General features: G+C 52.6%; 2 protein-coding genes across 2 annotated transcripts in view; both read right to left on the bottom strand.

Annotated features, from left to right (window-relative positions):
• Positions 1–75, bottom strand: part of LOC123353840 (maestro heat-like repeat-containing protein family member 2B) — a 66,203-nt gene extending 66,128 nt beyond the window's left edge. The window contains exon 1 of the mRNA XM_044995256.1: positions 33–75. Within this exon, the coding sequence (XP_044851191.1) occupies positions 33–75 (43 nt within the window). The remainder of the gene's footprint in view (positions 1–32) is intronic.
• Positions 76–4,316: 4,241 nt separating this feature from the next.
• Positions 4,317–24,981, bottom strand: LOC123353839 (maestro heat-like repeat-containing protein family member 2A). The gene is made up of 6 exons (XM_044995255.1): positions 24,858–24,981; positions 12,785–12,927; positions 7,469–7,591; positions 6,424–6,586; positions 5,782–5,880; positions 4,317–4,498 (listed from the first exon to the last, which is right to left on the bottom strand). The coding sequence occupies exons 1-6, from the start codon at positions 24,979–24,981 to the stop codon at positions 4,317–4,319; spliced, it is 834 nt and encodes a 277-aa protein (XP_044851190.1).
• Positions 24,982–27,918: the final 2,937 nt, after the last annotated feature.

Below are 27,918 nucleotides of genomic sequence, written 5' to 3'. Positions count from 1 at the left end.
CTACTGTGTAACTCAGAGTTTCTTCCCCTTACCTAGTTGAACTACACAATGGACCAGCTCTGTGTGATTTTCCATGCTGAGCGGCCTAGCTTGAGAACAGATCTGTGGGAAGAAGGGAAATGGTCAAAGAAAAACTAATCAGAAGCAATTGAAAAGAAAATGTTCAATTAATTTCTAAGCTTCCACTTCCTACTTGTCCAACTAGAGGTCTGAACCCCAGGTGGATGGTACTGAATGCACAGCAAGAATCAAACACAATGTCCAATACATTAGATGAGAGAAGCTAGAGTGTTTTGAACGGCAGAGCTCATCGAATCAAGACACAGCCACAGTGTTTACTGTACAACTCTGACTCCCCCTGATAAACGGCTTATGGTAAAATTGCTTTACAAACTGAGCTGGATATTAGCCAAGAAAGTGAGACCACTACCTGCTTACTCTTGAGCCTGCAGAAATCAGTAAGGCATGAGGCAGTCCCCAGGCTCTGCACTATCATTTCATAGATTTGGATTGTTAATATGCTTCAGATCTGCTGTGCCTAAGCTCAAGGGATCCAAGCAAAACCACCCCTCACCTGGTTATGCAGAGCACTGCAGATGGCTTGAAACTTCCCGTCAAGGAGAGGGATCTTATATTCACCAGAGACCTCCAAGAGCTGGCTCAGACTCTGCAACAGAGGGTGAAAGTCAGATGGTGGCACACACAGGAGCAATATGTAGTGACTGAAGCAGATTCAGGGGATTCATGGATTCCAAGGCCGAAACGGATTATTGCCATCATCTAGTCTGACCTCCGGTATAACACAGGCCACAGACCTTGCCCAGAATAATTCCCAGAGCAGAGCTTTTAGAAAAACATCCCAATCTCGATTTAAAAACTGTCAGTGAGGGAGAATCTGCCTCGGCCCTTGGTAAATGGTTGTAATGGTTAATTATCTCACCATTAAAAATGGACACCACATTTCCAGTCTGAATGTGTCTTGCTTCAGGTTCTAGCCACTGGATCAAGTTACCCCTTTCTCTGCTAGACTGAAGAGCCCGTTATAAAACATGAGTCCCTCATGTAAGATATTATAGACTGTCATGAAGTCACCTGTCACAGGATAGGTCCACCCCGTCAGGGTGGTACCAGGTTGTGGAGGAAATGAAGTAGATCTCGGGCGGCCCAGCTGGCCTAGTCTCCTTAGCCACCGCAGCAGTCCTGACTCCTACGGCAGCATAGCCTAATGGTTGGGATCAGCGCAGCAGCCCTTCAGTGAGGGTCCATGGCCAAACAGCCTGAGTCTGTAGGGCTCCCCTTCTAGGTATAGCAGTGCGGCCTAGTGGCCAAAGTCAATGGAACCACCCTTGGCAGCAGAGCAATGTGGCCTAGTGGCCAGAGTCATTAGAACCACCTTTTGCAGCAGGGAAGTGTTGCCTAGTGGCCAGCCCTTCTCCACTGGGTCCTACGTATTCCACAGGTCCCAGCCCAGGGCCCTGTCTTGCCGCAGGGGTATCTGCCACCAAATCAGCGGGGATCCTTCCAAAACACGCCAAGTCAAAGCCCAGTGCCTCAACTGGATCAATGCTTAGTCTACCTAGGATACTTTCCACTCAGGAATTCTGTGGTCTCTCCTCCATCTCTGGCATTGGGCGGCTGGGGGTCGGTTGCAGCCACAGTCTGGCTGATCTCTGAATCCTGGAGCACTGGCAGTCTCTCTGCAGGAGCCTCCAATGCACCCAGGGCCGGCGCTTCCATTTAGGCGAGCTAGGCAGTCGCCTAGGGCGCCAGGATTTGGGGGGGGGGGCGGCATTTTGCCTGGAGGGCGGCAGGTGGTTCCGGTGGACCTCCTGCAGATGTGCCTGTGGAGGGTCCGCTGGTCCAGCGGCTCTCGTGGAGCATCCGCAGGCACGCCTGTGGCAGGTCCACCGGAGCCGTGGGACGGACCCTCCGCAGGAACGCCTGCGGGAGGTCCACCGGAGCTGCGGGACCGGCAGCAAAATGAGTAGAGCCGGCCCTGCGCCTAGGGTGCCAAAAACCCTGGCACTGCTCCTGAATGCACCTCTGCTCTCTTCGGCAGCCATCCCAGACTGAGCTGAGTGGCTCTCTTTAATATCCTGGTTCCAGCTGAAGCATGCCCAGCAGAGATGAGGGGCCATGGCCTCCTTAACCCATAAAGTATGATTATCCCGTGTTGAACCAATGTTGGGTAGCTAAACCCAATCACGCACCCTTTTACTTTCTGTTTGTTAAACTAAATAGATTGAGTTCCTTGATTCTACCACTGTAAGGCATGTTTTCTAATCCATTAATCACTGTGGCTCTTCTCTCAATCTCCTCTCCAATTTATCAACACCCTTTTTGAGTTGTGGGCACTAGAACTGGACACCGTATTCCAACAGTAGTCACACAAGTGCCAGATTTAGAGGTAAAATAACCACTGTACTCCTCTTAGAGATTCCCCTTTTTATGCTTTTCAGCTTTTTTGGCCACAGCATGAGCTCATGTTCAGCTGATTGTGGTGATCATGATGAACAATCTTTTTCAGAGTCACTGCTTCCCAGGACAGCATCCCCCATCATGTATGTATGGCCTAAATTCTTTGTGCCTAGATGCTCACATTTACATTCAGCCATATTTAAATGCACCTTTGTTTGCACTCAGTTTACCAAGTGATCTAGATCTCTGTGAATCTGTCCTCGCCATTTTTTACCACTTCCCAATTTTTATCTCATCTCCCAACTTTATCAGAGATGTTTTTTTGTCCTCTGCCAGGTTATTGATAAAAAAGGTGACAATCGAATTCTCCTTTGCTGCTTCAAGCTTCCAGAATGTCTCTGATGCCATCTACAGATTTTACTATATTGAAGCAGTTCTGTAGTGCTCTGATGCTATCAAACAAGTCCATCATGCGTTGGTTCCCTCCAAATCATGGGTATTTCAACCCCAAAAGTGACCACATACTGTACCAGAAAGCTTCAACCAACAGAGATGGTGAGTAAATATCACTACCAAGAAGTTATAGCTGTCTCGTGAGTTCATTTACAACAGTGTAGCCGCACTGAAGACAGAATATGGCCCCTTAATTCTTGCTCATGTGGTACTCAGGGTAGATAAAATAGAGAGAGAAGGGGAGTGAGACAATATCTTTAATTAGATTATCTCACCCACCTTGGCGCTGTTGGGACCAACATGGCTACAACAACACTGCATAGAACGGGAGGTGAAATAGACAGGCAATGCTTTTAGATCCATCCAGTTACATAATCCAAAGCAATCACCCTCAAGCCTCCTTAGTATTAATTTTCAGCCATTGACCATTGGCTTGGTACTGACCAGAGACAACATATGGCAGACCATGCTCTGAGGAGCTTATGAACTAAAAGAGAGACGCAGAGTTGACAGGATGTACTGGGAAATCATGAGGGAGGATCTTGTTGGGGAGGGGGGCAGGTGTTTTGTTTTTTATCTCCTTATCATCCTCCCCAGGAAACAGAGGATGCTTTTCATAAGAGGCATTTACCTACAAATCTTCTTGCCTGGCTCACCATGTGTATAAACCCAGAACTCGTGTGGATATTTATTTTCTAACAAGTCACTGTCTCAACCAGGAAACCCCACTGGCAGCAAATTCCTTGTGCAGTTCATACATGCACACACATAGACAGTTACCTTAAGGAGTGGTACCTCACCTTGGTGACGTGAAAAACATCAGTGTTTTCGTTATATTGCTCAAGGAGCCATGAGAGGTGTTCAAATATCTGATCTTGATACTCCTCTTTGTGTAGCAGGAGGCTCATCATGGGACCAAGGGCTTTGATGATAGCCTGCTTGAGCTGCATAGATGAGACACAGAATTTATGTTCCTACTAATTCATTCAGTATCATCCAATGGGCACACCTTTTCTACTTCCAATGCCTGCAACTTCCCTTGTTCCACTGTAGGAATGGGCCTATCTCAATATTTCCTGGTAAAGAACCGGGACTCGTAGGGTTGGTTTCAGGATTATATCCTAATGCACCTCACAACTATACCAGGTAAAATATTCCCCAGATTAGTATGCATTCTAGGCCAACTCATCCCTGCTGGAACTCCACTGGGGCTGAATGGAGGAATTAATTTAAGCCACTATCCCATGTTTATCTGCACGTTAGGTGCATAAAACTAGAATCCATGTACACTGTGTACTGACAGAATTTCCATGATGTGGTGACATTATAAATGTTTGGGTTTTAGATGTTTTACATGACACTCTGTTCCATCCAAAAGGACCTACCACTAAATGCCATCATCACAATGAGTGTCAGACACATAGAATTTAACATTACAATTTCTGCTAAAGGTTTAGAGAACCAGCAATTCTCACCTCCGGCTCCTCACAAGTCAGCCAGTTGCTGATCACATGAGTGTAGACGGGAAGAAAATGATTGCAGAGTCGCAATTGGCCCACTTTGGGGAATGAGCACTTTTCCCAGTTAGCCAAAAAGAGACGTACTGCCCTTGACCATTGTTCCAGAACTGCATGGACGGAGAGAAGACAGGCAATGTGAAAAGGACACATTAGTAACGAGGAGAAGTTGCTTTATCCATGAAGACACCCAGGCCAAAAGTTTACTACAATTCCATGGCAGCTACTGCTCTGTTCAGGACTAGACGCTGAAATCCAACATCAATTTTGAGCTATTTCTCTTCCCCCCATTCCGTGTCTTGTTTCTCAAAAGGCTTTTTAATTTGCAGATCTCTCAATCTTTTTTCAATTACCAGCATCTGAAGACAATTTTTTCTCCCTTCCTTGTTACCTCTTAATTAGAGCTGCTTGAAAAAACAGTTTAAATTAAATTACAAATCTTTACTGATGGTGATTTTTTCTTTCAAAATTGCAAAGTTTAAAAATCATTTCTATTTTTCAAAAATCAAAAAAATCCAGCCACCTCTTTAGATACTCAGAAACACTGGATGCACACTTCCTGATCAGACTTGTCACTGACATTTTTCACATTTGTTTTTCATCAAATTTGGGGGAAAAATTATGGAAAATATAATTAAAAATCAAAATATTTCAGCAAGCTCTCCTCTGAACGACTTGTGTCCTCTGCAGTTATTGTTTATTTAACTCTAACACTGGATGATTTTATCTCGAGTTACAGTTTGTCTGAAAGATGTTCAGTGCCCCTAACTGCCATTGGCTTTACTGGGATTTGAAGGTAGTGGGGAGCACTTTGCCCTAAAGGTAGGTGTATCTAGTGTCCTTGCTAAGAAGAATTAGGGCCCAATCCTGTTGTCTATGAAGTCGATGGCAAAATTCCCATTTACCTCAAAGGCACAGGATTAACCCCTTACTGAGCATCACCTGAAAAGCAAAGGAAGAGAGACGTGGAGAGGAAGAGAAGACAGAGAAAGAGGGTGAAAGGAGATGATGATAAAGAAACTAAGAGGAGAGAATGGGTGAAGGAGTGGGAAATGGGATTTTTAAATGTACAGTATTGAAATCTGTTCCCTTCACCTCCTCCACCAGGAGACTGCCGGCAGATGGGCAGCTTCAGCCTTTGTGTCTGTTTATTTTAAATTATATCCATGAGTCATAAAGGGCTTGAACTTACAAATGCTCAGTGCCTCCTGCAAAGTACAGAGCACTCTCAACTTCACTGAGTGCTGCGGGAGCCAAGGAACGCACCACCTGGTGCAATCCAGGGCAGGGAGCATAGTTCAGGGCATGTTTGCAAACTTGGTCAGTCACTCAATCTGTACCAAGACTCCCTAAATATCCATTTGGGGCACCTGCAGTAAATGCTGGCACTTACCACCGCAAAATGCTTGTCTCAGCCTGCCGTCCTTGACGAACTCCAGCATGGAGAACATGGTGTTCAGGGTCACTCTCACAAAAGGGATACACTTACGTGCTGCAGAAGAGAAGGAAGATAGATAATCGGCTGCTCTCCGCCTTCTTAGAACACACTTAGAAACACTGAGGGGCAGGATACTATGGGCTCCTGGGTCATTTTGCGCTGCGTAAGCAGAGCAGACTGGCTTTAAAGGAGCCATTGAAAGCCAGTGGGGGATTCACCCTGAAGAGAGGAATCCTGCACCAGTGCACAGCTGTGCCCGATGCTCAACTCACTCCCAGCATAAGGGGAGAGAGCACTGGGGCTGGATGGGAAGTGGGGTGGAGAAGAGCTCCACTAGACCTGATCTTCCACTCATTCCCATCCTTAAGGAACTTCAGTTGGGGGCAGAAGTTAGAGCTTCCACTGCCGTCTGGACAGCTCATGATCTGGAAGCCAGAACTAGCAAGAGCAGTGAATCCTTTGTCTCTCCACACACGCACGCACGCACACACTCAAGCAGAGCTCTGTTTAGCTGCAACATTTTTAGGTAGAGAGAGTAATCCCCTGTCCTTAAATGAAAGACGATAACTTTGAAACAAAAGATGGAAGTTACAATACCATAGGCTGATGACAGGTTGCCCAGCGTAACTAAAATAAACTCTTCAGGCAGCTTCGGTGGTTTCAGATGACAGCGCAGCTCATACATGACATGATCAAAATAGCAGCTTGCCAGAGTCACTAACGTGTTGCTAGCTGCCACTTTTACTTCATTTGTTGCTTCCTACAAAAAAAACAAAACAAAACAAAAAAAAAGAGAAAGACTGAAGTAACTGAAGCCGGTTGCACTAGCCAGAGTTGTTTATATGAGTCAAGATCTTATTTCTGTGCATAAGTTCCGAATGAACTCACCCAACTTTCTGCGGATACAGTCATTAGTCATAAATATTCATTGAGTCGTTTGGCTAAACAATTTTCAGCCTTCGAGTTGCTTGCAAGCTGCTTAGTTAGACTATTCATTATTAGCTCCTTGTGGGTGGATGACTGGTCACCTTAGTCACGTGACATTTTGCCCTGCCCTTCCCTGAGGAGGTAGTGAGACACAGACAGCTTCAAGATATTCAGAGAGCTTTCCTGGAATAAACTGTCCCCCAAAAGGAGGCTGACTTCCTTTGGAAGAAGAGAGAGATTTTTCCATGGGTTTTCCTGCTGCCAAACTAGATTCTAAATACAATGCTGCTGCTTTTGGAGATAGCTCAGATTCTGTCTGTCTGTCTTAGAGCTTTATACTGCCACTTATCCCTATAGTATCAGAGCGCCTCCCACATAACATCAGTATCAAAAATGAAATCCCTAGTAGACTTTGGGAAAGACGTGCTCATTAAGAAACCACAGGCCTGTCTCTGTGTCTGAGATCATGTGTCTCGGGTCCTGATCCTGCAAAGCACTTAAGCACATGTGTAACTTTCACATGTGAGTTTTCCCATCTTATGCATGTGCACAAGTGCTGTCTAGGACCTGGGCTTTGGTCTGGAGGAAGGTGTGGGCCTCTAACAGAAGAATACATTTTCATTTCAGTATATAGTTTACCCCCCCCCCCAAAAGAGAGTTTTAATTAGTTAAAGCTTTGGATCCTTTGATTAGTAGCTCAGGAGAACTAACTTACCTGAGTCTCTCTCATCTGGTCTGAGGCTAGGCTTACAATGTTTTTCACTAGCCTTATCTCTAGGCCCCCGGTGTCCTGCTGTAACACCCCCTCCAGGATATAGTAAATGGCTACTCTGTTTTGCTGGGGACAAACCAGAAAAGAGAAAAAAAATCGGAAAAGTTTTTCTTGATGACCACACAGTAATTTGACAAATAAGCCCCTGCCCTAAAGAGCTTCGAATCCAAACATGAAATGATTAGCCCAAGTCTTATCATAACAGAGCAGGTCTGTGGCCAGGAAGAGAATCCATATCTCCTGAGTCATTATCCAGAGTCCTATCCCCTAGGCCACACTGACTCCTCAGCCAGCATGCTCACACAACTACTCCATTGACTTAATTGGTGTAAAACATGCCATGCCCTCCATAATCACCATATTAGCAGCACTTCAGAAGCAGCCGAACAATTGACATATTTTAATCTTCCTGCAGAGAAAAAAGCCAGAAGAAGCCTCCTTCACTGCCCCCTTCTCGAGTTTCATTTATTGAAAACAAACAATAAAAAGGAGCCCCTTGCCCTTGCTCTAGTCACTCCAGACAGAATTGGTAAATGTGTAATTACAAAATACCCAACTCCCGCAGTAAGTCCTCAACAGCTCCTAGCGGAAATTAGCTCAGCAGTTAGATCTACATTGACAGTCGCACAGTTAAAGGTGTCTTTTATGAGGCCCATCAGTGTAGAAATTCACAGATGATACTAAATATGGGGGAGTTTAGTATCAGCTGGGACAGAAAAAAAATAAAGAAGGACACAAAGAAATTAAAAACCTGAGCAGAGAACAAGATTCCTTTCAGAAAACTGCAAACTAGCACATCTGGAAAGGATGTAACTGACATAATGGGAGGGAGAAAAGTGGGAAGCAACAAGTGCCCTGGGGGTGACAGTGAAAAACCAAGTCAACGTGTATATGCAAGGGGTGACGGCTACCACAAAGAGCCATGTGGGTTGGGTCTTTTCCACACAGGGATCATGGCACAAAGCAGGAAGATGACAGTTCCTCTCTGTTCATCTAAGGTGTGACTGCATCTGGATTATTGCATTTTCTAGCACCACATTCCCAGAGAGAGCAACAAACTGGAAGTAATTCATGGGAGAGCAAAAAAAGAATGCAGGGGGGTGGCAGAACTGACTTCTGAATAGAGCCCTGCAACCTGACCCAAATCCTATGGGACCTGACTACAGGCATCAGGGTCAGGTTGGATGAAAAAACAACTGGCTCTTGGGCTCAGGTCAGGTCGGCTCTCCTCCTTTAGCTCATGGGATCAGCACAACAGGGGGCAGTGTCAGAGGATGAAGCCATCGATGCACATCGTTGCCGCTGCGCCGGCTCCATGAGCAGGATGCCGTGGCAATATCTGGTTTGGGGGGAAGGGTTGGGACCAGGATGGAAAATGATTCAACCCTCTCAAGGTGAGGTGAGTGGGCTTGGGGCCAGTTCAGGTTGGGCTTCAAAACTGGGCCTGAGCAGACCTCTACTTCTGAAGACAGACTGAAAGAACTGCCAAAGGCAGATGCGGCAAAAGGAGGACTATGAGGGGACATGATAATACCATACAACTACATGTAGCGTGTGAACATCAAGGAGGAAGAGGAATTTTTTAGGCAGTGATGAGCTCCAGCTGGTTCGCACCGGTTCCCGAGAACCGGTTGTAAAATTTAGAAGCCTTTTTAGAACCGGTTGTTCCAGGACAAACGGTTCTAAAAAGTTTTTAAATTTAACAAAGGCTAGGGCAGCTGTCCACCCAGCCCGGCCCCAACTCACCTCACCCTCTCCCCTGAATGCTCCACCCTCCTTCTCCTCCCCTTCCCCTGCTTCCCGCGTATCAAATGTTCGCGGGAAGCCTGAAAAATGCAGCAGGCAGGTAAGCTGGGCGCGGGGGGGACGGTGTGTGCATGGCCCAGTCCGGCTCCCCCTGGCCCTGGCCGAGCGCCCCAGCCAAGCACCACCGGCTGGGGCTGGTCCCGGCTGAGCGGCTCGGACCCGGCCCAGCTGGGGACCTGCAGCTCCGGCCCGGCCCAGGGAGTCGGGCCCTGCGGCCCCGGCCTCCCCAGCCCCGGCCGCCCCGCCCCGGCCCCGGCCACCCCGGCCCTGGCCCCCTGGCGCTGGCCGAGTAGCCCCCCGGCGCCGGCCGAGCGGCCCCAACCCCGCGGCCCCCTGGCGCCAGCTGAGCAGCCCCGGCCCGGGGAGTCGGGCCCCGCGGCTCCGGCCCCGGCGCCGGCCAGCGGCCCCGGCCCGGCGAGTCGGGCCCCGCGGCTCTGGCCCCGGCGCCGGCCGAGCGAGCAGCTCCGGCCCGGCCCGGGGAGTCGGGCCCCGCGGCTCCGGCCCCGGCGCCGGCCGAGCGGCTCCGGGCCCGGCGAGTCGGGCCCCGTGGCTCCGGACCGGTGCCGGCCGAGCGGCTCCGGCCCGGCCCGGGGAGTCGGGCCCTGCGGCTCCGGACCCGGTGCCGGCCGAGCGGCTCCGGCCCGGCCCGGGGAGTCGGGCCCTGCGGCTCCGGCCCCGGTGCCGGCCGAGCGGCTCCGGCCCGGCCCGGGGAGTCGGGCCCTGCGGCTCCGGCCCCGGTGCCGGCCGAGCGGCTCCGGCCCGGCCCAGGCTGGGGAGTCGGGCCCCGCGGTGCCGGCCGAGCGGCGCCGGCTGAGCAGCCCCGGTCCCGCGGCGCCAGCCGAGCGGCGCCAGCCCGGGGAGTCGGGCCCAGCAGCGCCGGCTGAGCGGCTCCGGCCCAGCAAGTCGGGCCCCGTGGCTCTGGCCCCGGTGCCGGCTGAGCGGCTCCAGCCCGGCAAGTCGGGCCCCGCAGCTCCGGCCCTGGTGCCGGCCGAGCGGCTCCGGCCCGGCCCGGGGAGTCGGGCCCAGCGGCTCCGGCCTGGCCCGGGGAGTCGGGCCCAGCGGCTCCGGCCCCGGTGCCGGCCCAGCGGCTCCGGCGCGGGGAGTCGGGCCCTACGGCACTGGTCGAGGTCCCGGCAGAGCGGACCCGGACCCAGGCAGTGTGGTAAGGGGGCAGGGAGGCAGTGTTCGGTGTGTTGTGGGGGGGTCAGGGTGGTCAGAGGGCAGAGAACAGGGGGATTGAATGGGGACAAGGGTCCTGGGGGGCAGTCAGGAAGGAGCAGGGGTTGGATGAGGTGGCAGGGGCAGTCAGGGACAGAGAGAAGGGGTAGTTGGATGGGGCAGGGATCCCAGGGGGCCATCAAGAATAAGAGGAGAGATTGGATGGGGCTGCAAGGGGCAGTCAGAGGACAGGGATGGGTCAGGGGTCCCAGGGGGGTGTCAAGGAACATGGGGGGTTGGATGGGGCATGACCCCCGGTGGGGGCACGACCCCCTCATGAGGTGAGGAGGAGGGAACCAGTTGTTAATATTTTGGCAGCTCATCACTGCATTTAGGTAAAAGTAGGAGTAATGGGATTAAACTAAAAAAAGACAATTTAGACTTTAATAACAGGAAAAATGCCTCACCTGTGAGACGGGTCTATAAGGTTATGACATAGTCTTCCTAGGAAAATAGCGGAAGTTCAGTCGTTAGGGGCTTTTAAAATTAGTTTGGCCAAACCAGTGGGAAATGGCCATTTGGAATGGTTCTGCATTCACAGGGACATGGACTGGATGATCCAATAGATCTTTTCCATCTCTGTCTCCTGGGAGTCTCTATATCTAGGTGACCTGCATGCCAAGGTCATAAAGCCCTTTGGAATGTTCAGAGCCAATCAGATCTCTCGATTGGCTAAACATTCCATTGGTGCTGCTTGAAAAGGAGGCTTCTGCAAACTGCAATCAGAACACACAGCTCCACTGGGGAGAAGCTCCTTCCATTCATTTTTAAATGTCAGGAGGATTTGTTTAATTGAAAATTGTCACTGATAATTTATGAATACATAAGCACTATGTAATACAAGTAGCTCTGGATTAGGCAATAATTTTATTCTTTAAAACCAAAAGAGATTCATCATTAATCAAGTAATTCAAATAATTAAAGTACTAGGAGGCCAAGACAAGCAGTTCGGTTCTGCTCATAAGGGCTAGTGGGGGAGGACAGACTGGGGCAGGGGCTGAATGGGAGTGGAGACCCAGTGTTACAGGGGGGAGGGAGGTTCAGAACCACATAGTGATGGGGGAGGAGGTGCAGAGCTACACAGGGACAGGGGATGGTTGGGTGGGGCATAGAGCCACATTGGTTTGGGGGGAGTGGGTATCTGAGTGGGGGTGCAGGAACACATGGAGGCAGGGGCAGATGCCTTACTGAATGGGAGAGGTTAGGAGTCAGCCAGGGTCTGCATGGGGAGAGCTCCCTAACAATTCCTCCCCGCCCCTCCCCAAAAAACTGTTCCATACCTTTCCCATCCATACCCAGCAACCCTCCCAGTTCACACCCAGGCTCCTTCCCAGCAATTCACCTCCCTCTCCCTCAGCTCCTCCATTACCCCTGACTCCACCAAGCCATGAGGGGTGCAAGAAATATGGCTCTGTAGTGAGTTGAAGTGAATTGTTACTCAGAGTTCTGTATTAATATGCATAGTAAGGAATCTATTTGTCAAAAAAGATTTTCTCAATCCTTTTTGTTGTCTATTGATACAGACATACTTGCTGACAGGGATTTTGAAATAAATAATTTGAACTGGTGCAATTATATTGTATATTTGCAGAATGTTAAAATACTGTGCGCATCATTTTTATTTTTTTGTTGCAGAATCCGCCCCCCCCCCCAGAAAATATATAGATACGGTCCCTTCAGTGCTATAATCTCAATAATCTTTCTTATGATGACATGAGTGTTGGTTAGGAATAAGAGCAGGGAGTCAGTTCACTTGGGTTTTATTCACATTCTTTTACTAACTTGCTAAGTGGTGTTGAGCAAGTAACTGAATTCCCTGTGACACAAATCATCTGTAAATGGGGATCATACTTACCATTCTCACAAGGGTGCTGTGAGTCTTAATTCACTAGTGTTAGGTAAGTGCTTTGAGATTTTTGGATGAAGATGCTAAAGAAGGGCAAAGTATTATTGGAAGAGATTACTGCAGGTCCTATAGTGTACTTTTACTATATACAACTCATGTACTCCACTGTGTGAAAACGGACAATGCTCTTTTTATAGAGCATTATATCAGCCTGATCTGTAATAACAGCATTTTGCATGATGGAGGATAGAAGGGTGAATACAGATTATGCTGCTGGTGCACCAGGCCAAGTTCTATACTGAATTACCCCCATGCATTCCCCCAGGAAGTCAGGCAGAATTTGGTGTGGACACATGGAAAGCAGATTTAATTTCATGAAACTACCCTACCTTATCCTGTTGCAGTTTCTCCAGCAGAACTCTCGCAACACTAGCCAGCTTGGTCTTAGCTATAGAGGCAATCCTGAGGGCAATTCTGTCCTTATCTTGGTCAGCTATGTGCACCAGGAGGGAAACAACCTCATTATAAACATCTGAAATTAAATAAAAGGATTTATTTGGTTACCACTGATAGTAGAATTGGTGCTGGCTTCTTTAATTCACTATCCAGTAAAGATTCTGCAGGTGCCCAAACACTGTGAGGAGAAGACGACCTGGGAATCATGTAAATCCTCTTCCTTCCACCTGATGACCAGGTTTGTGTGCTGAAGGACCCAGTGTGTTTGGGGGGAAATCATAATGAAGAAAATTTGCTCCTTTCAAGTAAATCCCCATGTAAAATAATCTTCCTTTCCCTCTTTACTATCAGTTGATGAGGTTTGATAGCATACAGAATAATTATTTATGGCCCAAATGTTCAAAACTGGGTGCCTAAACTTAAGCTCCTAAATCCATATTAAGGCACCTACACCCTGATTCAGCATCCTAATCACATGCTTAACTCTAAGCCAACAAAGAGACCTAAAGTTAAGCACATGCTTTAAGAGTTTTGCTTAGTCAGACCTCCCCCATAACATTCAATAGAAACTGAGATTCTCAGGAAAGTTTCCAGGTCCACAGGCTGTAGGCCAAGTCCTCAACTGGTGTAAATCGACACAGCTACAAGGAAGACAACAGAGCAACACTGATTTACAGCAGCTGAGGTTCTGGTCATACAAATGGAGAACATTACAACTAATCTATCTGTATGCCTATGCTTTCTGAATGTGTGTGTGAATATAGACTGGATCTAGAAAATACAATGCTGACCCTTACCTCTCTCAGTTACCTCCTGTTCACTCACAAGATTATTCATGTTTTAGTCTTTTCTCACCACTTCCTACAGTCCTTTCTCTAAAGAGCTCCTGTACTGTCAGGCAGCTGGCCTCTCAGTCTGTCATGGCCAGGATAGTCAGTTAAGATTATGCAAGCACTATTATGACATCAATGTGACTGCAGCATACCTCACAATCTGCTGCCGACCAGGTATGTGTTGTAATTACATGGACAAGATCCTCAAAGGTATTTAGGCTCCTAACTCGCACTGAAATCAGTAGCTTTTAGGAACCTAAATACATATCAATATCTGGGCCCATACAAGTAAGCAGTTCAATAGGTGGCTACATTTGCTCCAGTGAAGAATTTCTCATTCTCTCAACATCATTTTGAATTTTGGTTCCGTCCCTCTCTGTTTACCACACTTTCCAGTATTGGTTTTACCTGAAAATCTGCTCCTGGTTGAATTTATATAAATAAAAGCATCAAACAAAGAAAGAGAAGAAACTGCCTTGGAGAATGCACAGTGACCCTTGAGTGTGGTTGGTTGGTTTCCCTCTGCTTTTTAATTTGGTTGATCAAAAAGCCTGATGAAACCTTATTGAACTGTATTACAAATATTGATTTTATATTCTTTTACAATGAATTGAAATTTATACTTAATTTCCATGTCCTGCCAGACAAATCAACTACATTAATTTTTATTGTGTTTGATACAGTGTGGTGTCATATGTAGGGCCATATATAGAGCCAACTCTTGATTTTGGAAGTTATGTTGCCTTTAAAGCAGGGATGGGCAAACTATGGCCCGCGGGCCGGATCCGGCCCTTCAGGGCTTTGGATCCGGCCCGCGGGATTACCCCTGGTGGTGCTGCGGGCCCGGCGCTGCTCTCAGAAGCAGCCCCCGGGCCGGGAGGCAAAGGGCTCCATGTGCGCACGCAGAGCCCTCTGCCTCTCCCCCCCCCCCCCCCCAGGGGCCGCAGCACTTCCTGGAGTGGCGTGGGGACAGGGCAGGCATGCAGGGAGCCTGCCCTGGCCCTGGTGTGCGCCACTGCCACCCCGGAACCGCTTTAGGTAAGCGGCACCGGGCTGGAGCTCAAACCCCTCCTGCCCCCCGCCCCCCAACTTCCTGCCCTAAGCCCTCTGCCTGTACCTCGCACCCCTCCTGCACCCAACTCCCTGCCCTGAGCCCCTTTCTGCACTTCTGTGCATTCCAACCACCTGCCCTGAGCTCCCTGCTGCACCCTGCACCCCGTGCACCCCAACTCCCTGCCCTGAGCCCCATCCTGCACTCCATACCCCTCCTGTACCCCAACCCCCTTCCCTGAGCCCCCTCTTACACTCTGCACCCCTTCTCTGCCCCAATCCCTTGTCCTGAGCCCCTTCCTCCACATCCCACACTCCACCCCCCCTGCCCCGGCCCTGCATACAATTTCCTCACCCAGATGTGGCCCTCACCCCAAAAAGTTTGCCCACCCCTGCTTTAAAGCATTCAGAGTGATGACACTCTTTGCAGTAAACCATATGGAAAAAGAATTCCAATTACATTTGTCCCTTGCTATGTATAACCGATTTTGTGCCTTATCCTTTCTGATTTTCATATCCTTACACGTATATGCTATTCTTTTGTACTTCTCCTTAGTAATTCGTCCATGTTTCACATTTTGTAGGATTTCTTTTTGATTTTCAGGTCATTAAAAAACTTACTATTCTTCCTATCTTTCCTTTGTATTGGCAGTTGTGCCTTTAATATTGTCTCCATGAGAAACTTCCTGAACTCCTTTATGCCTTAGATATTTTCCTTATGGGTGGCTACCTACCAATTCTCTGAGTATATTGAAATGTGCTTTTTGTAGTCCTCCTTCTGTCATTCTCACTCCTTCCTTTCCTTAGAATCATGAAATCTATCATTCATGATCACTTTCACCCAAATCACCTTCCACCTTCACATTCACAACCAGCTCCTCCCTGTTGGTCAAAATCAAGTCTAAAATGGTTGTCCTTCAGAAAAACACCATTTTCTGAAACAAAGCATTGTCCCCAGTACATTCCAGGAATTTACTGGATAATTTTGTTTTTTTGCCATATTTCTTTTTTAACAGCTGTCTAGGTAGGTAAAATCCCCCATTATTATCATCAGGATTTGATTTTTGAATATTTCTGGTTTTTGTTCTAGAAATGCCTCATCTCCCTCCTCTTCCTGATTGGGTGGTCTGTAATAGACCCCTACCAGGACATCACCCCTGTTTTTTCCTTCTTTTATCTTTACTGAGGCCTGGTCTACACTAGGACTTTAATTCGAATTTATCAGCGTTAATTCGAACTAACCGCTCAACCGTCCACACCAGGAAGCCATTTAATTCGAACTAGAGGGCTCTTTAGTTCGAATTTGGTACTCCACCCCGGCAGGTGGAGTAACGCTAAATTCGACATGGCTAGCTCGAATTAGGCTAGGTGTGGATGCAAATCGAACTTAGTAGCTCCGGGACCTATCCCACACTGCACCACTCTGTTGACGCTCTGGACAGCAGTCCGAGCTTGGATTCTCTGCCCAGCCACACAGGAAATGACCCGCGAAAATTTGAATTCATTTTCCTGTCTGAGCACTTTGAATCTGACGTTCTGGTTGCACATCGGGGCGAGCTCCGCAGCACCTGCCACGATGCAGAGCTCTCCAGCAGAGGAGTCCGGGCAATCCCAGAATAGAAAGAGGTCCCCAGCATGGACTGACAGGGAAGTCATGGATCTGATCGCTGTGTGGGGCGAGGAGTCTGTGCTCTCGGAGCTGCGCTCCAGCAAGCGGAATGCGAAGACCTTCGAGAAGGTCTCGAAAGCCATGAAAGAGAAAGGATACAGCCGGGATGCGATGCAGTGCCGCGTGAAAGTCAAGGACCTAAGACAAGGGTATCAAAAAGTCAGAGCGGCAAACGGACGCTCGGGAGCACAGCCCCAGACATGCCGCTTCTACGAGGCACTGCATGCCATTCTAGGTGGGTCTGCCACCACTGTCCCACCAGTGACGGTGGACTCCGAGGACGGAATAGTGTACCGGGACAGTTCCTCCTCGATGTTCGCCGATGGAGAAGCTGAGGAAGGGTCTTTTGAGGACGGCGCAGGTGACAGCGAACACACTCCCACTTTCCCTGACAGCCAGGATCTCTTCATCACCCTCACAGAGATCCCCTACCAACCCTCCCCTGCCGTTAACCCGGACTCGGAATCAGGGGAAGGATCAGGCGGTAAGTGCTACACACGTATAAACATTTATTTTTTGTAACATTGTTATAGAAAAAATAGAAACTGTATTTACAAAATTCTAAATATTAAACTATATAAAGAGACGGTCCACACAAATGGGGATAGAAAAATAATCCTCTAGCGACATTTCCACGAAGGTGTCACTCAGTTCCTCGCAAAGCCTCCGCATGAGGTTCGTCGGAAGAGGTGCCTTGTTGGGCGCTCCGTGGAAGCAGACTCTTCCACGCCAGGACATCCGAATATAGAGTGGAAACCATTGCCTCGACTAGCATTGCTGCATATGGTCCTGGTCTGTGCAGTGCGTCCCGTAACATCCTGTCTTTCTGGGCACGAGTGACCCGCCTCAGGGTGATCTCGTTCTGCAAATACTGCATCTAAGTAGGGCAATTAGTGTAGTGTTACTATTGTTAATGGTTTACAATTAGGTTGCATAACAATGACCCTCGACTAACAGCCACGTGCGAGAGGCCACAGAGAACAAGCATCCATTGATCGTTCCCGTGCACTGGCGGGAGGGGCTGCAAAAGGCTCATCCTTTCTGCTTTGCACATTTCCTTTAGTAGGAGAGCACAGCTAACCACTAACTGATAAGCAGTATGTACTGTAAGGCTTACCAGGACTTTGTGCAAGAGGGATGCAGCTGTCTCCTCGCTTGTGCGCTGTCCAGTGCAATGGCTCCGCCAATGAGAGCGTATTCCGAAATCTCGGACTAGTTCTGAGATCTCCTGAGACTTGGTTCCCTCTTTGGTCTTGTTAACTGAAACTGACTAGACTGTGTTTACTGTTGGCAAACATGTATGTGTTCAAGGAAATCACCTACTTTTTCGCATCACACAGCTTCGGCTCTTTCCCGGACTGCCCCGGCATCCCCCTCGCAGAGGCTGGCTCAGATTAGACGCCGAAAGAAAAAGACTAGGGACGACATGTTCCAGGAACTGATGGCCTGCTCCAGAGCGGAGGCGGCAGAGCAGAGACAGTGGAGGGACACCCTGTGTCAGCAGCATCGCACACACATGGAACGGGAGGATAGGTGGCGGCAGGAAGACCAGCAGGCGACTCAAACGCTGCTTGGTCTAATGAGGGAGCAAACGGACATGCTCCGGCGCCTTGTAGATGTTCTGCAAGACCGCAGGCAGGAGGAGAGAGCCCCCCTGCAGTGCATCTGCAACCGCCCTCCAACGCCAAGAAGTCCTGTCCCCCCCTCACCCAAAGTTACAAGAAGGAGGGGCGGTAGGGGCCGTGAGAACTGTCCCTGCACCGCAGCAGACCGCTAATGTTCGAGACACCTCTCACGCTGTAAATTTGTACAAGTTCTTTCCTTACAGCATCAACCAGTCCCAACTCCAAGTTTAAACCCCCCACTGTGTACTACATTATTAACAGCGGTTTGGTGTTACTCACTGTTTCCGTCACGTTTCTCGTGTCAGAAGACTTTCTGTGGGGGGGGGGATTGTAATTGCAGTGCATAGCCCACAGTACCATGGTACAGACTTGGGTGCAGGGTCAACTGCAGGGCACACACAGACTGCAGTCACTAGGCACCAGGGTCAGTCTGTGTGGTGTATGCTGCCCCGGGTCTTTCGTTGATGTGTATGCTTGTCCAGGATCCTGGTGCCTGCCATCCCTGAATGTAAAGGCAGGCTTCCCTTCACATGCACTTCGACCGTAGCCACGATCCTCCCCGGTGCCCTGAGCCCCAAAAAGAGCCCTCATCCAGGGGCAGATACTCACCCTTCCCCCACACCCCTCACCCCTTCCAACGCCCAAACCCACAGCCCACAGCCGTCATGTAAACCCCTATCCAAAGACGGCACCCCTGCAAACCCACCCATTCCTGCAACCCTCCCCCTACATGCAGAACCACCGTAAACCGTCCCCCACCCCACAGACCTATGTAGGAGCAGGAGGCTGTCCGTCCTGTTTTGGACAAGCGGTCTGTACATCAGTGCACACCTTACCCAGCACAGAATGCTTACATGTTTCAACCAAGAAACAGAAATGCAAAGTCAACGAAAGATTTATTATTAAGTACTGTTACGTTTCATTAGTTTTAAAACGTGCTTTGGACGTGGGGAAAACTTGGAGAACCGGGTTTGTGAGCTCAGATCTAACTGGACACATACAGACACAGGCCCATGATCAGGCTCTCTTAAAATCAAGTAGACAGTCACAGGTTACCCTGCTCTGCGAGGAAACTCGCTTTCAAAGCCTCCCTGATGCACAGCGCTTCCCGCTGGGATATTCTCTCGGCACGGGTGTCTGGCTGATCGTAAACAGCAGCCAGGCGATTTGCCTCAACCTCCCAAGCGGCCAAAAAGGTCTCGCCCTTGCTCTCACATAGATTGTGGAGCACACAGCAAGCAGCAATAACTACTGGGATATTCTTTTCGCTGATGTCCGAGCGAGTCAGTAAGCTCCGCCATCTCCCCTTGAGACGTCCGAAAGCACACTCCACCACCATTCTGCACTTGCTCAGCCGGTAGTTGAAGAGTTCCTTCGCACTGTCCAGGGCGCCTGTATAAGGCTTCATGAGCCAGGGCATTAGCGGGTAGGCCGGGTCCCCGAGGATCACTGTAGGCATCTGCACATCCCCAACCGTTATTTTGTGGTCCGGGAAGAAAGTACCTGCCTGGAGTCGTCTAAACAGACCAGAGTTCCTGAACACACGCGCGTCATGAACCTTGCCCGCCCACCCGACGTTGATGTTGGTAAAACGTCCCCTATGGTCCACCACAGCTTGCAGCACCATTGAAAAGTAGCCCTTTCGGTTAATGTACTCGCTGGCCTGGTGGGCTGGTGCCAGGATAGGGATGTGAGTCCCATCTATAGCCCCACCGCAGTTTGGGAATCCCATCGCGGAGAAGCCATCTATGATGACCTGGACATTTCCGAGAGTCACTACCTTTGAGAGCAGTTGCTCAACGATTGCGTGGGCTACTTGAATGACAGCAATCCCCACGGTAGATTTGCCCACGCCAAAGTGGTTCGCTACTGACCGGTAGCTGTCTGGCGTTGCTAGTTTCCAGAGAGCAATGGCCACTCGCTTATGCACACTCAGGGCTGCTCGCATGCGTGTGTCCTGGCGCTTCAGGGCAGGGGACAGCAAGTCACACAGTTCAAGGAAAGTGCCCTTACGCATCCTGAAGTTTCGCAGCCACTCTGTGTCATCCCAGACCTGCAGCACTATGCGGTCCCACCAGTCTGTGCTTGTTTCCCGGGCCCAGAATCGCCGTTCCACACCATGAACGTGACCCATTGCCACCATGATCTCCACTGCCCGGCGTACCCTGGTTTCTGAGAGGTCTGTGCCACTCTCCTCACCGCGCTGCCGGAGCCTCCTCGCCCGGTTTCTCATCAGCTGGCTGTGGAAGAGGTGGACGATAAGGTGCGAGGAGTTGACAACGGCCATAAGTGCAGCGATGATCGCAGCGGGCTCCATGCTCGCAGTGATGTGGCGTCCGCGCTGTAACCGACCAGACAAGGGCGCGAACAGATTTCCCGCCGGCGCTTTCATGGAGGGAGGGCGTGATTGACGGTTCAATGATGACAGTTACCCAAAACCACCCTCAACACATTTTTTCACCCAGCAGGCATTGCGAGCTCTACCCAGCATTCCAATGGGCAGCGGGGACTGCGGGAACTGTGGGATAGCTTCCCACAGTGCACCGCTTCCAAAGTCGACGCTGGCCCCGTGAATGTGGACTCAGAAGTTCGAATTTGTGTATTTAGTATGGATACACAAATTCGACTTCATAAGGTCGAATCCACAAATTCGACTTAAGTAGATTCGAAATAGTCCTGTAGTGTAGACAAGGCCTCAGAGACTTTCAACTGGTCTGCTTCTCACCTCCTTCTGGACCTCAGAACAAGTGTACAATGCAATATGTCCTCTGGTTTTTTTTTCCTGCCTGTCCTTCCTGACCAAGCTATAGCCCTCTATATCAATATTCCAGTTATGAGATTTAGCCTATCAAGTATCTGCGATGCCAGTTAAGCTCAGTTATGACATATGTACTAAAACTCCCAGATTTTACTGTTTATTCCTCATTATTATTACTCCTTCCATTTGTGTATAGACATCTAAGATGTTAAGCAGATACCCTCCGTGGATTTCCCTTTTGTTACTCCTATAATTCTACTACAATTTTCCACATCTGCTTTTCCCCAAACATCTAGTCCTCTATTAAGGTCACCTTTTTTTACCTGGTGGCTTTTTTCACCCGCCCCCTCTGAACTTAGTTTTAAGCTCTTCTCATAAGGTTGGTGAGTCAGCGCATGAAGATGTTCTTCTCCTTCTTGGTCAGATGGACCTCATCTCTTCCAAGCAAACCTCCTTCCTGCAATAGCAGCCCATGGTAGAGGAAGTCAAACCCTCCCATAGACCCATCTTCATAACCCTATTATGTGGATCCATTGAGTGTGTATTGAGCAGAAAGCACACTCACTGCAGGAGATGAAGGGACTGAGTTAAACTGCAGATGTCAAGTTCACATACTTCCATTTTCAGTGACTAATCTCTTAAGCCAGAGGGAATGGCTACAGTAAAAAAAGTATTTCTGTAGATCAGCATGTGATTATTTGTATTGCAGCACTGCCTCATAGTCCCAGTCACAGACCAGGATCCCATTGCGCTAGGACCTGTACAGACATAGAAAAGACGGTTACTCACCTGTAGTAACTGTTGTTCTTCGAGATGTGTTGCTCCTATCCATTCCAGTTAGGTGTGCGCGCCGCGCGTGCACGGCATCTCGGAACTTTTTACCCTAGCAACCCCGGCGGGCCGGCTAGCGCCCCCTGGAGTGGCGCCGCTATGGCACCCATTATATACCTCAGCCGGCCCGTCCGCTCCTCAGTTCCTTCTTGCTGGCTACTCCGACAGTGGGAAAGGAGGGCGGGTCTGGAATGGATAGGAGCAACACATCTCGAAAAACAACAGTTACTACAGGTGAGTAACCGTCTTTTCTTCTTCGAGTGATTGCTCCTATGCATTCCAGTTAGGTGATTCCCAAGCCTTACCTAGGCGGTGGGGTCGGAGTGAGACGTGGCGGAGTATAATACCGCGGAGCCGAAGGCTGCGTCATCTCGAGACCAGGGGTGAGCTGCAGCGGGTTCGCACGGGTTCGCGGGAACCCGTTGTTAAATTTAGCAGCCATTTTAGAACCGCTTGTTAAGGGCTGCTAAATTTAACAAAAGTTCCCGCCCACTCCTCTCCTGCTCCGCCCCCTTCTCCTCCCCCTCCCCTGCTTCCCGCGAATCAGATGTTCGCGGGAAGCCTGAACAAGCAGCATGGAGGCAGCCAGCAGGTAAGCTGGGGCGCAGAGGGGGAGGGGAGGTGCGGCTGGCTCAGCAGCTCCCGGTCCCAGACTGTGGCTCCCTCCAGCCCAGCGCCGGCCCGGGGAGTCGGGCCCCACGGCTGCCGCCGAGCGGCCGGGCCCCCGTGCCGGCCCGGGGAGTCGGGCCGAGCGGCCGGGCCCCGGTGCCGGCCCGGCCCGGGGAGTCGGGCCGAGTGGCCCGGCGAGTTGGGCCCCGGTGCTGGCCCGGCCCGGGGAGTCGGGCCGAGCGGCCCGGTGAGTCGGGCCCCGGTGCCGGCCCGGCGAGTCGGGCCCCGTGGCTGGGCCCCGGTGCCGGCCCGGCCCGGGGAGTCGGGCCCCGTGGCTGGGCCCCGGTGCCGGCCCGGCCCGGGGAGTCGGGCCCCGTGGCTGGGCCCCGGTGCCGGCCCGGCCCGGGGAGTCGGGCCCCGCGGCGCCGGTCGTGGTCCTGGCAGAGTGGACCCTGTCCCCAGGCAGTGTGGTAAGGGGGCAGGGAGGGGGTGGGTTGTGGGGGGGGGATAGGGGTCAGGGCAGTCAGAGGGCAGGGAACAGGGGGATTGAATGGGGGCAAGGGTCCTGGGGAGCAGTCAGGAAAGAGCAGGGTTGGATGAGGTGGTGGGGGCACTCAGGGACAGAGAGAAGGGGTAGTTGTATGGGGTAGGGGTTCTGGGGGGCCATTGAGAATGAGAGGAGGGGTTGGGTGGGGCGGCAAGGGGCAGTCAGGGGACAGGGAAGGGGGGGATGGGTCAGGGGTCTCGGAGTGTGTGTGTTAAGGAACATGAGGGGTTGGATGGGGCACGACCCCCCCCCACGGAGGGGGGGGAAGGAGGGAACCCGTTGTTAAAATTTTGGAGGGAGGAGGGAACCCGTTGTTAAAAATTTGGCAGCTCATCACTGCTCGAGACTGTTGCACCAACGCGTAGTGGGAGGCGAAGGTGTGGACCGAAGACCAGGTGGCCGCTCGACAGATGTCCTGGAGTGGAACATTGGCCAGGAAGGCGGCCGACGAGGCGTGCGCCCTTGTCGAGTGAGCGGTGAGGCGGCATGGCGGCACGCGAGCAAGCTCGTAGCAGGTCCGAATACACGCAGTGACCCAGGAGGAAATTCTCTGGGAGGAGACCGGCTCACCCTTCATGCGGTCGGCGACTGCCACAAACAGCTGGGTCGAACGCCGGAAAGGCTTCGTCCGCTTGATGTAAAAGGCAAGCGCCCTGCGGACGTCCAGGGTGTGAAGCTGTTGTTCCCGAGGCAAGGTATGCGGCTTCGGGAAGAAGACCGGGAGGAAGATCTCCTGGTTGAGGTGGAAGGCCGATACCACCTTGGGGAGGAAGGCCGGATGCGGTCGAAGCTGTACCTTGTCTGCATGGAAGACGGTGTAAGGTGGACCCACCGTTAGTGCGCGAAGCTCAGAGACTCGTCTCGCGGATGTAATGGCGACGAGGAAAGCTGTCTTCCAGGAGAGGTAGAGCAGGGAGCACGTGGCCAAGGGCTCGAAGGGGGGACCCATCAGCATGGCCAGGACGAGGTTCAAATCCCAGGTCGGGGCAGGACGCCGCACCGGCGGGTACAAGCGGTCCAGGCCTTTAAGGAAGCGGGAAACCATCTGGTTGGAGAAGATGGACCGACCTTCCAGCGATGGACGAAAGGCGGACACTGCTGCCAGGTGAACCCTCAATGAGGAGACTGCAAGACCTTGCTCCTTAAGGTACCAAACGTAGTCGAGGATGGTAGGTACCGGAACTACGAATGGATTCAGACTTCGCTGATCGCACCAAAGCGCGAACCTCTTCCATTTCGCGAGGTAAGTGGAGCGAGTGGAAGGCTTTCGACTCTCAAGCAGGACTTGCTGAACTGCCGCGGAACAGTCCCTCTCCGCGTGGGTCAACCACTCAGGTACCAAGCTGTAAGATGGAGGGACTGCAGGTTCGGATGGCGGAGTCTGCCGAAGTCCTGGGTGATGAGGTCCGGCCACGACGGGAGGGGGATGGGATCCCGAACGGAGAGCTCGAGCAGCAGGGTGTACCAGTGCTGCCTCGGCCAGGCCGGCGCTATGAATATGACGTGGGCTCTGTCCCTCCGAAGCTTCAGGAGCACTCGGTGCACGAGCGGGAACGGAGGGAAGGCGTAGAGGAGGCGATCCGTCCAGGGGTAGAGGAAGGCATCGGACAGGGAGCCTGGCGAGCGACCCTGGAATGAACAAAACAGGTGGCACTTCCTGTTCTCCCTGGAGGCGAATAGGTCTATCTGGGGAAACCCCACCCTCCGGAAGATTGTGTGGACGACATCTGGACGGAGGGACCACTCGTGGGAGAGGAACGACCTGCTGAGACGGTCGGCCAGCGTGTTCTGCACTCCCGGAAGAAAGGACGCTTGCAGGTGAATGGAGTGGGTCACGCAGAAGTCCCACAGGAGCATCGCCTCCCTGCAGAGGGGGGAGGAGCGTGCTCCGCCCTGCTTGTTCACGTAGAACATTGCTGTTGTATTGTCCGTGAACACTGTCACACATCGGCCTTGCAGGTGGGGGCAGAAAGTTCGGCAGGCTAGATGGATCGCTCGCAGCTCGCGGACATTGATATGCAGGGCGAGCTCCTGGGTCGACCAGAGGCCTTGGGTGTGGAGATCGCCTAGGTGAGCCCCCCAACCGAGCGCCGAGGCGTCCGTGGCAGACGGGCGCGGAGGGTGGAACGGGACCCCGGCACACACGATCTCCGGGTCGAGCCACCAACGGAGGGACTCGAGGGTCGCTCTGGAGACCGTCACCACCATATCGATCGGGTCTCGATGTGGCCGGTACACCGACGCGAGCCAGGACTGGAATGGGCGGAGGCGGAGCCGCGCGTACGCGGTCACATACGTGCATGCCGCCATGTGGCCCAGGAGGCGGAGGCAGGAGCGCACCGTCGTGGTCGGGAAGGTGACTAGGTCCATGATGAAGGCGACCATCGTCTGGTGGCGGGCGCGAGGGAGACAGGCCCTGGCTATGGTGGAGTCGAGGACCGCTCCGATGAACTCCACGCGCTGAGAAGGAATCAAAGTGGACTTCTCGGCGTTGATGAGGAGGCCGAGCCGCCGGAAGAGGGACCGGATCTCCGCCATCTGGCCCATCACGAGTTGTCGAGATTGTCTGCGAACCAGCCAGTCGTCTAGATACGGGTATACGTGGATCTGACGACGGCGGAGGGCTGCGGCAACCACCGCCATGCATTTGGTAAAGACCCTCGGTGCGGTGGAGAGACCGAACGGCAACACAGCAAACTGGTAGTGGGTGTTGCCAACCACAAATCGGAGGTAACGTCGATGAGGAGGATAGATGGCGACATGGAAGTAAGCGTCCTTCATGTCGAGGGCGGCAAACCAATCTCCCGGATCCAGAGAGGGAATGATGGTCCCCAAGGTGACCATGCGAAACTTGGGCTTGAGCAGGTACTTGTTCAGCTCGCGAAGGTCCAGGATAGGACGTAGCCCGCCTTTCGCTTTGGGGATAAGGAAATAACAGGAGTAGAATCCCCTGCCCCGCCTGTCTTGAGGCACTGCTTCTATGGCACCCACGCTCAACAGAGTCTGGACCTCTTGTAAGAGGACTTGCTCGTGAGAGGGGTCCCTGAAGAGGGACAGGGAGGGTGGGTGGGAAGGCGGGGGCGAAACAAATTGAAGGCGGTATCCCGACTGGACTGTTTGCAGCACCCAGTTGTCCGTTGTTAATTGGGACCACGCCGAAAAGAAATGGGAAAGGCGGTTGTAAAATAAGGGGGTAGGATCCGGTAGGGAGAGAGATGGGCCGTCCTCGAGCGTCCCATCAAAAAGCAGGCTTAGCCCCCTGGGGGGCCTTGGACGAGGCCTGCCCCTGGTTCCGCCGATTGCCTGACGGACGACGGCGGTTCTGGGCCGGTCGCCGGCTAACATACGGCCGATAGCGCTGTTGGTAGCGGGAGGGTTGCGGCCGGAAGGGCCTGCGCTGCGTCGCCGGCGTGTGCATCCCGAGCGTACGGATGGCAATGCGACCGTCCTTCAGGGTCTGGATCCGAGAATCCGTCTTTTCAGAAAACAGACCCTGGGTGTCGAAGGGGAGGTCCTGGAGGGTATACTGCACCTCCGGCGGCAGGGTGGAGGACTGCAGCCAGGAGATGCGCCTCATCGTCACGCCGGATGCCAAGGTCCGAGCCCCGGAGTCCGCGGCGTCGAGGGCGGCCATGATAGAGGACCTGGAGGACTTCTTTCCCTCGTCCAAAAAGGCCGAGAACTCCTGGCGGGATGTTGATGGCAGGAGCTCCGTGAACTTCGCCAGGGACGTCAGAATATCAAAGACGTACCTGGCGAGAAGGACCATGATGTTTGCAATCCGCATTTGTAAGCCCCCTGCGGAGTAGACCTTACGGCCGAGCAGGTCCATGCGTCGGGCGTCCTTGGACTTGGGCGCAGGGGCAGGTTGGCTGTGCCTCTCGCGGTCGTTGACGGATTGAACGACCAGGGAGTCCGGGGTTGGGTGGGAGTAGAGGTACTCATAGCCCGTTGGGGGGGCTGAGTACTTACGCTCGACCCCGCGTGCTGTGGGTTGAATGGAAGCGGGGGTCTGCCAGAGCGTAGTGGCGTTTTTCTGAATTGTCCGTACAAAGGGCAACGCCACTCGGACGGGAGCGTCCGCGCCCACCACATTGGTGATCGGGTCCTCGTCCTCTTGGACCTCCGCGACGGGGAGACCCATGGCCGTCGCCACTCGGCGAAGCAGGTCCTGGAAGGCCCGAAGGTCAATGGGCGGGGGTTCGTTGGCTGCAGCACCTGCCACCGCCTCGTCCGGCGAGGACGATGAAGATATGCCCTGCACAATTGGCTCAGGCGCCGGGGCTGTTGGTTGAGCCTCCGCTGAGTCGTGCGGTGTGGCTGATTGGCGGTCCGGAGGAGCGGAGGGCTCGTGCGGAGGAGAGGGAGGCGGCCGGCTAACTGTCGCCTCGGGGACCCTGGTCCCGGTGGTCACATCCCGCAGAGGAAATGGGATGCCCTGCGCCTCATGATGCGCCCAGGGGACCCAGTAGCCCCACTGTTCATGATGGAGTCCTTGCGGGGTCGGCAACCGGTGGGCGGTATCATCCGCACCGGAGGCCACCGATGCTGGGCGGGATGGCCAAGGCGGTGCCGAGGCGCCGAGGGATTGAACCGCTGAAGACGGGAGTCCCTCTGCCGACGGCGCCGAGGGTCGATACGTGTATCGCCGGCGGGACGGCGATCGTGACCGTCGGCTACCGCGGTGCCGGGAGCTCGACCGGTGCCGGGAGCTCGACTGGGACCGGGATCTGCGGTGCCGGGAATGACTACAAGAGTCGCGGTGCCGTGAACGGTGCCGGGATGGAGACCTCCGGCGGTACCGACGGTACGGCGACCGGGACCTGGATCGGTGCCGGGAGTGCGACCGGTACCGAGATTGAGAGCGGTACCGGGACTCAGACCGGCGTCGGGATGGTGCTCGGTGCCGTGATGAGGAGCGGCGTCGAGATCCCGAACGACGGGACGGCGACCTGCGCCGGGACCGGGAACGGGACCAGGACCGGGAGCGCGTTCCGTGCCGTTCGTCCAGAGAGGGCGGCCGTGTCATTCTGGCCGGTTTCCCCACTGAGACGACAGCCCGCACCGGCGGTGCCGGGGGCCGGAGGCTCGGTGCCTCTATGAGCCGGATCAGCTCACGCGCGGAGGAGAATGTCTCCGGCGTCG

This window comes from Mauremys mutica, chromosome 20, assembly GCF_020497125.1.
Source record: "Mauremys mutica isolate MM-2020 ecotype Southern chromosome 20, ASM2049712v1, whole genome shotgun sequence".
NCBI classification, from domain to species: domain Eukaryota; kingdom Metazoa; phylum Chordata; order Testudines; family Geoemydidae; genus Mauremys; species Mauremys mutica.
This window is presented reverse-complemented; position numbering and strand designations above follow the sequence as displayed.

Coding starts and splice junctions, on each gene's coding strand:
- LOC123353839 (XM_044995255.1), bottom strand. CDS start 24,981: ATGGTGGTGACGGTCTCCAGAGCGACCCTCGAGTCCCTCCGTTGGTGG. Junction 7,592..12,784: donor AGAAACTGCAACAGGATAAG/GTAGGGTAGTTT, acceptor GTTTGTCCCCAG/CAAAACAGAGTAGCCATTTA. Junction 6,587..7,468: donor ACCAGATGAGAGAGACTCAG/GTAAGTTAGTTC, acceptor TTTTTTTTGTAG/GAAGCAACAAATGAAGTAAA.